Here is a 9,704-nt window from a genome sequence, read left to right as displayed (position 1 = left end):
GTGTGTGTGTGAGTGTGTGTGTGTGTGTGTGAGTGAGTGTCTGTGTGTGTGTGTGTGTGTGTGTGTGTGTGTGTGTGTACCTGGCACATCTAGACTCAGAGCGCTGCGGGACACTGTGACTTTCTCTTCTGAGTTGCGCACCCAGTCAATCATCCCTCGCCAGCCCTTCAGGGGGAAGGTCACGTCAGAGGTCATGGTGCGCGGACGCTTCTGAACACTGAGCTCTGAAGAGACAGTTAGAAACCAGAGTCAGAAACCCACGCTCACACATCCACCTGCTGCCTCGTACTCCTGACCCCTTTCACACTCACCGAGATTGTCGGTGACCTCATAGATGTCCTGGAAATCTCTCATCTGACGTCCGATCATGTCAATGAAGCTCTCGATCAGACTGAAGAATTCCTTGATGTTTGCGCCCATCTGCAGCAGAGCAAAACAGCACTGATATAGATAGACATAGATATACTGATATAGATGTAAATATTAAAATAAACAAACAAAAACTAATTCAACTGACAATAGCACATACAGTTACTACAATCTCTAATTAAAACAGAAACTGAAAATATAAAAAAGCTAATTTAAATTATTCATAAATACTATAATAGTGTATAAATAGTACTAAAACAGCATGTTCTAAAAACGCAGAGAATCTCTCAGTTGTTCCTCTGAATGGTCTGATGACTGATTCCTGAGCTCTGAAGAGACAGTTAGAAACCAGAGTCAGAAACCCACGCTCACACATCCACCTGCTGCCTCGTACTCCTGACCCCTTTCACACTCACCGAGATTGTCGGTGACCTCATAGATGTCCTGGAAATCTCTCATCTGACGTCCGATCATGTCAATGAAGCTCTCGATCAGACTGAAGAATTCCTTGATGTTTGCGCCCATCTGCAGCAGAGCAAAACAGCACTGATATAGATAGACATAGATATACTGATATAGATGTAAATATTAAAATAAACAAACAAAAACTAATTCAACTGACAATAGCACATACAGTTACTACAATCTCTAATTAAAACAGAAACTGAAAATATAAAAAAGCTAATTGAAATTATTCATAAATACTATAATAGTGTATAAATAGTACTAAAACAGCATGTTCTAAAAATGCAGAGAATCTCTCAGTTGTTCCTCTGAATGGTCTGATGACTGATTTGTTAGCTGACGTGTGTGTGTCGGCGGTGTCTGCTGTCGCAGATTGCCATGTGGGTGCGCTCGAATTCTCTGCTTCTTTATTTCTCTTTTTTGGTATGAAGACACAATGTGCATGTGTGAGGACACATACTTCACACATATACTTCACACACACACACACACACACACTCACCATTTGAGCTTCGTCCCATTTCTCTTTGTGTGTCTCCAGCAGTAAGTTACTGATGGTGTGAGCGTAATTCTGTGGGTCAAACAAATCAATGCTATTAGATCGGTGTTTCTCTCACATACACTTATTTCCCATCATCGTTGCGCACTGTGGTTTTGTGTACCTCCACATCTGCATTGCTCAGGCTCATCTTTGAGCCTCTGAAGATCTCCGTGCTGTTCCTCAGGACCTCCATCACAGCCAGCAGGTCGCCGCTGTACTTCATATTGTCAGTCGACACCATCCTCACTTTAGACAGCACCTCAGACACACCGTCCACCAGCTGACCGCTCTGAGACCGAGTCACGTGATCACGCATCTGGAAGGAGAAGGACGCTTGAGAATCCAGTCCTGAAGCCTTTATGCCAACATGAAGTATGAGTAGATGGAGCTTACCAGGGTCTGGATGTCCTGGAATTCCTTGGAGATGCATTTGATGTGAGTGGGGTTCTCCCAGAAGGCCAGACCTATGGCATCCAGAGTGCATCTACGCAGGATCAGGCCTGCAGGAGTCAGGGAAAGCAGGGTTAATGCAATCCGGAGGGAAGCACTGTCTCTTTCATTAACTCTTTCCCTGCCAAACTCTGAATTTTCAGAGTTTCTGTGTTCTCACAGTTATACACTCGGGGGCGCTGCATCTCCTGAATCCTGAGTCATCAATGAATTGACTTCAGCTGGAAAAATGCCTCTTTGTTCTTGTCCTCTTGCATTACTGACAAACTATTTTCCTGTTGACACTGTAAAGCTGCTTTGACACAATCTGTATTGTATAATGCGCTATACAAATAAAGGTGACTTGACTGAATGAGTCTAGAATCACTCGATCAAAAACACAAACCAGGAAGACGCAGAAACCAGCGATCTTATATGTATGCATATGCATATGAAAAATAATGCGATCATCAACACTAAACCGCATATGAAATGAAAACTGCCTAATGTTAGAGAGTGGTAGAGTGGTAAAGGCCTGTGAAGCTTTGGGGAGTACTGATGGAAGCCATTTACTGCAGCTTTGCTTTGATAATATTACTGAATATGATACAGATGTAGTATTTGATAAAAAAATTAGATTTTCTTTCTTTGTTGCTTTTTTTTTATGAAACCTACCTACATTCAAGTGTTGATAAAAGAGAATGCTTGAAGATAGAATAAAATTTGTTTTTTTTTTAAGTAGATGGTCTGTTCTTTATTTTGGTGTACTGCATGTTCAGATATTCATACAACAAAATATTCTGGGAGCCATGAAATTTGAGTGAAAATCATCAAAAATTCTGGCAATGTTTTTTCAAAAACTCTGGTGGGGAAAGAGTTAAAATCAGGCCGTGACCCACATTCGACACAGAAAGCAGAGCGCCGGATGACTGAGATCTCAGATCAGTACCTGTGGCATCAGAAGGGCAGGTCACAGCAGCCGTGTCGCCCGCGGGCGTTTTCTTCCACACCACACTGCCGTAGTTCTCCTCCCCGCAGATCTCATGAGGTTCTGTCAGACACATTTTTATAAGCCCTTAAAGAAGCTGCCTCAAAACTGGTGCAGAAATTAAGTAAAACATTTGGTTTGAGCTCTCACCTGGGCACCGCTTCTCATTGCAGTTTCTCAGTTCTGATTTATCTCCGATGCATGGCTCTCCACCAAAGAAAGGTCCTTCACACACTCTCTGTCTGAGCTGATGGCCTCCACCGCAGGACTTGCTGCAACTGCCCCATGAGCTCCACAACAGCCATCTCCCGTCCACTAGAGGGCGACAACACACTTGAGTATCTTTCATTAAAAACACTTGTGCAGAACCATTTAGGGAGCATATTCATGCATTAGCAAGCATTTGAAGAGGAATACTGTACCTGGGCAGTCTCTGAGGAAGCAGTTGGTGGTTTCTTGCCATTCTCCCCTGCACTCCGAGCCTCCGTACGAGGGGCCGTTACACTCACGAGTTCTCTGCATCGTTCCATTTGAGCAAGAGGCAGAGCAAGGAGTCCATGCGGACCAGTCGTTCCAGTAGCCGTCAACTACGGAGAGGGGAAAGACAGAATAAATTATTATTATTGAAGCTCCAAAGTCATCTTCCTTGTTGCATTTGAAAGGCCTTGTGTTATTATGGTGAACAGTGCCATCTGGTGTTGAGATCTGGAATAGCGGTCAGTTGACTGACCTGGGCAGACGGCGATGTTGCAGAACTTGGTCTGTTTGACAGGTCCACGGCAGGGTTCTCCGCCGTGCTGAGGCTGTTTGCAGGTACGGACACGATCACGGTATCCACGGCCACATGTGGACGAGCACAAACTCCAGGGAGCCCATTCGTCCCACGCTCCGTTCACTGCAAACACAGCATCGTTAATCAATCCCTCAATTCCAGGACCCTGACAAACAAATGCAGGCATTGTATATATGTGAGCTGCAGTACCTGGGCAGGCGGCGGTGTTGTTGCAGGGTCGATTCTCTCTCAAAGGGCCGGTGCACTGGGTGCTGTAAGTGGACGTCATGCAGGAGCGTGAGCGTGATTGAAAACCTTCACCACAACTCACGGAACACATGCTCCATGAAGACCATGTGTCCTGCTGGACCTCTTCTGCAGCATAACAGAGTTTGATTTAGCACAACACGTCCACAAATTCCAGACTGCTTTCTAGCATTGCAAAAGAGACACACACCTTTCTGAGGGGCCTGGTTCACCATGACGGTGCCATCAGCATCACGCCGCTGGCCGATGATTGAACGCAGACCTTGACTTCTCTGTCGTACTTGACCTGCACAAATCAACGCAAAACCACATGTAAGATCAGACAACATGCTCGTGCATTCACTGCGGTGTACACTTGTGTCCCTGCAGCACAAAAGCAGTGTTGAGTCGCTGGGGGATATTTGTAGCAATAGCCAACAATACATTGTATGGGTCACAATTATACATTTCTCTTTTATGCCAAAAATCATTAGGATATTAAGTAAAGATCATGTTCCATGAAGACATTTTGTACATTTCCTACCCTAAATATATCAAACTTAATTTTTGATTAGTAATATGCATTGCTAAGAACTTCATTTGAACAACTTTAAAGATGATTTTCTCAATATTTAGATTTTTTTGCACCCTCAGATTCCAGATTTTCAAATAGTTGTGTCTCAGCCAAATATTGTCCTATCCTAACAAACCATACATCAATGGAAAGCTTATTTATTCAGCTTTCAGGTGATGTATGAAACTCAATTAAAAAAATTTACCCTTATGACTGGTTTTGTGCTCCAGGGTCACATTTATGGACGTGGAACTGACCTATGCAGGGCTGAGGGTTGCAGGCCCGTCCCTCCTCTACGACGCCCTCACAGACACCATCCTCAGGCTGGCACACGCGGCTGCGCACCTGGACTCCGCCACCGCACTCATTACTGCACTCGGACCAGCGGCCCCACCCGTTCCAGCCTTCTGCAAACACATCACACAGATATGCCTCATCACATCACTGCTGTTAAGTGCACATGGTGGGTGAGCAATGCTGAAGAGGTGGATGAGAGGAGGACATTCACTGCGAATGAGTCATGATAACGCTGCTGACATCTGCTGGTCAACTATCTGCATGCAAACTTCAGGGGCATAATAGAGGCATCAAATCAGCTTATTGACGATCGATGTGGCATTGTTTTGCACAGCGGGGCGAAAAAGTCTCTTAGACAAACAAGCGCTTTTGAACCTTTTCTAAACAAAAAGAAGTTTTGAAGGCCAAATGCCAGGACACCACATGAGACGACCGTTTTAAAGGGTGAACTACTTCTTATACCCGAGGCGCTCTTTGGATGTGGTGCTTTTGGAGTCCGGCGGGTTGCTATGACAACCTCAAGACAGGGCATTGATTGCTTTAATGGAGACTTGGGGAGCGCGGCTATAGAGCTGCTGCTCCCGCAGAACCACATCGATAGTTGTTTCTTCTCTTTTAGGAGAGCATACAGTTTTGCCTACTGGAATGAGTTGCTACTGGAACCTTGCATTTCACACACTTGTCAACTAGATGAGCCCCAGAGACAGATCCCCTCTGAAGACCTCATCACCTAGAAGGCCATCGGTAGACCACGGGAACCAGATGAGTCCTCTGCACAATCTGACTTTGTTGCAGCCTAGAAATAAACTGCTGGTCTTGGAACAGGTCTGCCATCTAAATCATATCTATAGTCGAGAGCTGTACCCTCCATTAGCATTAGTTTGCATTTGGACGAGCCCTGTCAGAGTGCTGCTGCTAATGCACGTGCTGCCATTACACTCAGACTATAATTACAGCGCCCTTCACAGGAATCTCTCTCTGCATCGCTCTCTCGTTCTCTCCTGCCCACTTTGGAGTCCGGCGGGTTGCTATGACAACCTCAAGACAGGGCATTGATTGCTTTAATGGAGACTTGGGGAGCGCGGCTATAGAGCTGCTGCTCCCGCAGAACCACATCGATAGTTGTTTCTTCTCTTTTAGGAGAGCATACAGTTTTGCCTACTGGAATGAGTTGCTACTGGAACCTTGCATTTCACACACTTGTCAACTAGATGAGCCCCAGAGACAGATCCCCTCTGAAGACCTCATCACCTAGAAGGCCATCGGTAGACCACGGGAACCAGATGAGTCCTCTGCACAATCTGACTTTGTTGCAGCCTAGAAATAAACTGCTGGTCTCGTCTGGCCAGAGGAGAATGGAACACTATTTCGACACACTATTTCTCTGTTTAATACTGTAAAGCTGCTTTGGCACAATCTGCATTGTAAAAAGTGCTATATAACTAATGGTGACTTGACTTACTCATGATCTCGGCGTCGCGGTTGCTGTCTCTAACGGTAGGCGAGCACTTCTCGGTGTAGACTCCGCCCCTGTAGCAGCCACCGGTCCTCCTTTTAGGAGGCTCCCAGCACTGGCAGGGGGTCATCATGATGCCGCAGGGGTTTCCATGGGTGCTGGTGGCCAGGCAGTCTTCCAACCATTGACACAGCATCTCGCAGGCTGGCATGCTTGGGTTCCTCTTCCCCACGACCAGAAACTCGGCATTGAACTGGCTGCCTTCGTCGCTGCCTTCGTCTTCCTCCACGGGTTCTGCACCCAGACGTGGCATTACCTTCCGCACCTGCAGGAACTGTTTGCTGGACTCCAGGTAGGCCACCGCGGAGGAGGCGTCACACAGTCGGACCACCTCGTCGAAGCTCTCCATGCCCAGGTACGTGCGAGAGGTCTCCAGGAACGAGTCGAACTGGAAGGTCTGGATCTGTCGTGGGGTGCAGGACTCGGTAGGCTTGGTGATCTTCATGAAGACGGTGTAGCGGCGAGGATCGGGGTTCTGCAGGGTCCAGGAGCACGGCGCTGATGACAGGGCGGTCTTAGAGGAGAACACACCGAAGAAGCGGCTTTGCTCCAGGGTGGCACAGGTGGCAGATGCTGGCCCGGAGGGAGTGGAGATGCCCGGGGCGAACATCACGCACATGCAAGCGCACAGCGCCAATGAGACGAACCGCCGCTCCATGTTCTCGCTTCAGGAGGACAGATGGACCCTTTGATAGGAGTTAACTGGGCTTCTTTGATCTGGCAGGAGTTTGATGTGTTCACTTCGATAAATGCGGATGGAGGGTTTGATTCTTCACTAGATTGAAGGGGACATATCTGTGGGAAAACAAGAAACAGAAGGGACTCAGAGTTAGCACGTGTCAATCATAGCACGACAGTCATTGTAATTATCATACTGGAACAGGTCTGCCATCTAAATCATATCTGTAGTTGAGAGCTGTACCCTCCATTAGCATTAGTATGCATTCGAACAAGCCCTGTTAGAGTGCTGCCGCTAATGTGCACACTGCCATTACACCCAGACTATAATTACAGCGCCCTTCACAGGAATCTCTCTCCGCATCGCTCTCTCGTTCTCTCCTGCCCACGCTTTCACACGTGGCAGAGCCGATTGCGTCAAACTGACGTCCACGAAGACTCAGCTCTCACCCACGAAAGTTCAGCGCTGGAAAGATTCTCACAGCGAGAGAGCAGGATATTTCTGCAGGAACACATGCCCCCTCCCTGACAGAATGCAGCGATTGTGGAACTTTCAAAGTCTGACTGTTGCCATAGCTACAGGTGCTCGAGAAATGTGTGGAGCATCTTTGTGCATTATAAGCTGCACCCCTCTCTTTCCAAGCACAGTCCCTTGCTCTATTATAGAACTTGCCTTGTTTTCTGGCGCCTAGCTCTCTTTCGCTCAAAGAAGCTCATTCAGGAGCAAGATGAAAGAGAGAGAGAGCAGCTGTGAGAGGTCCTTTTCGGAGAACCAATGTACCCTTATCTTCATCATCACCTTCCTCTTTCTGAACTAATAGTGTGAGACTGAAAAACTAAAGCTCAACAGTTGCATAAAATAAGATAAATTGTTGCTCTGCTCTGTTGGCTGTCTTCAGTTACATCACTAATGCAGCTCATGTATGATTTTCTGCACTCCATTGAGTTTGAGAAACCGGGAACTATCGACTCTACAGAAAATGAGAGTACTTCAGCTCTGCCACTCAACCTCTTTTTATACCCCCAAATAGGGGGCTGAAATTACACATTACATCTGTAGTTATGGAAACAGCTGATTTTCGAAAGAGCTGAAGTAGAGTCAGCAGGAAGTGTGTGAGAAAGAGACAGACAGACCGAGACGGAGAGAGAGACAGCTGCACAGAGTTTATGTGAGTCTGTGCAAGTGAAGCCAGCACGCTCATTAACCCCTGATGTCTTCTGGCTGGTCTGATCCTGGGATGAATGTAAGATTGTATCTGATCTGAACAAACACAGACACTTTGCATTTAATCCTGGGAAAGTCTGAGACACACTCGGCTCTGCCAAACACACGCGGAGCCATCTGTGAGCTCAGATCTGCTGCTGAGACATCTCAATGTGTGTCTAGTGCTGTCAGAACAATAACACAAACACCCCATCGCTGTGTGCATGACCAAACACACACACTTTGACAAACAACACTCATTAATGTCATGCACCTGCAGGAGGAATACTTTGCAAAACACTTTTTTTTAATCTACATGCCAAATGAGTTAAACCATGCATTGCAGCAAAATCAGCAATCGAGCTGTTTGCAGTGAGATGCGATCAGATAAGAAATAAATGTATTTCTCGTTATGTGCAAACAAATGACTGCGCTGCACACGCTGCAGACATTATCAGCCAAACTCTGAAAAGAGGAGCAAAATTATCAGTGCGCAACAACTTTTCAAGTAAACACAGCATGCAGAGTGCATGAATACTGACTGATTATAAAATGCGTTGCAGTTAGAACATAAGGTGCAGATGCTAAAAACAACTAAAGTGAACTAAAAGCATGTAGAAATTCGTGCTTTGCGTCAATACTTTACTCACTAAGCATTTGAGTGTATCATGCTTAAATAAGCATACACATTAAATGATCTTCTGTTCATAAGATAAGACGTGTGCAAGATTTCACATACACTGGCAAACGATCTTATTTTCTCTAAAGACAGACACATGCAAACTAAATACAAGACAAATAGCACAAGACAGACAGCAACAGCTTAAAGAAGCGGGTGTCGAGAGCGTTTCAGCACCGCGGACAGCGGCACAACTTCAGCGAATGTAAAGAGCGTTTCAGGACCGCGGACAGCGACACAAGTTAAGCGGCTTTCAAGAGCGTTTCTTCGGAACCATCCATCCATCCATCCATGCATCCATGCCTCCATCCAGCCTCGCACCGCACATCATCAGGTAGTTAAGCACCACTGACCAAACCAAGTTTGCAAACCATCCTCGATCACATGTGCATAAAAACAAACGGCAGCTTCTGTTACCTGTTACTGAGTTACTCTAGCGTGTCAACAAGCGCTCTCCATCCGAGTCTCAAAGTCTTCCGCGGGAATGCTGGGCTGCGGGAACGGGTCACAGCGCGTCCAGACGCCCCGGGCACGATGTCCAAGTCTCGGTGCACTTCACTTCCACAAGCGCAACGGCACAAAGCGACTCTGACCAAACTCCAGAGAGTTTACTACCAACCTCTTCTAACGCTGCTTCTGCTGCTTCTGTATTCCAGCGAGAGCGAGCGAGCGAATAACGGGCAAAGAACGAAATGCTTTTTCTCCTGTCGCGGTTGGTACTTGTACTCTCGGCTTCGGAGTCTTGCTGCTTGTGCTCTGAAGTGTTTGAGTCGGAGTGGCGTGTGGCCTCCTCGCGCTGCCTTATAAACCCCTCCACCCTGCGTGGATCGCGCGCACCGGTGAATGAGACAGCGCGCGGGGGAGTGTGTGTGTGTGTGTGTGTGTGTGTGCGCGCACTGGACACACAGAAAGACGAAGGAGAGCGCCGATGTGCGCACAGACGAGC

At 46.8% G+C, this 9,704-nt stretch overlaps 1 protein-coding gene across 1 annotated transcript in view; it reads right to left on the bottom strand.

Moving 5' to 3' along the window:
- Positions 1 to 9,586, bottom strand: part of LOC107571533 (brain-specific angiogenesis inhibitor 1-like) — a 21,958-nt gene extending 12,372 nt beyond the window's left edge. Inside the window, exons 1-14 of the mRNA XM_016257852.1 lie at positions 9,176 to 9,586; positions 6,144 to 6,992; positions 4,642 to 4,791; positions 4,022 to 4,117; positions 3,775 to 3,939; positions 3,523 to 3,687; positions 3,215 to 3,379; positions 2,943 to 3,107; positions 2,754 to 2,855; positions 1,769 to 1,875; positions 1,497 to 1,691; positions 1,337 to 1,405; positions 786 to 894; positions 81 to 224 (exon numbers count right to left, since the gene is read on the bottom strand). Of these exons, the coding sequence (XP_016113338.1) occupies positions 81 to 224; positions 786 to 894; positions 1,337 to 1,405; positions 1,497 to 1,691; positions 1,769 to 1,875; positions 2,754 to 2,855; positions 2,943 to 3,107; positions 3,215 to 3,379; positions 3,523 to 3,687; positions 3,775 to 3,939; positions 4,022 to 4,117; positions 4,642 to 4,791; positions 6,144 to 6,855 (2,344 nt within the window). The 5' untranslated portion in view covers positions 6,856 to 6,992; positions 9,176 to 9,586. The remainder of the gene's footprint in view (positions 1 to 80; positions 225 to 785; positions 895 to 1,336; positions 1,406 to 1,496; positions 1,692 to 1,768; positions 1,876 to 2,753; positions 2,856 to 2,942; positions 3,108 to 3,214; positions 3,380 to 3,522; positions 3,688 to 3,774; positions 3,940 to 4,021; positions 4,118 to 4,641; positions 4,792 to 6,143; positions 6,993 to 9,175) is intronic.
- Between the last annotated feature and the right edge of the window lie 118 nt (positions 9,587 to 9,704).

This window comes from Sinocyclocheilus grahami, unplaced genomic scaffold, assembly GCF_001515645.1.
Source record: "Sinocyclocheilus grahami isolate Dianchi unplaced genomic scaffold, SAMN03320097.WGS_v1.1 scaffold1607.1, whole genome shotgun sequence".
Classification (NCBI taxonomy): Eukaryota; Metazoa; Chordata; class Actinopteri; order Cypriniformes; family Cyprinidae; genus Sinocyclocheilus; species Sinocyclocheilus grahami.
Note: the sequence above shows the minus strand (reverse complement) of the source record. Positions and strands in the feature narration are given on the sequence as shown.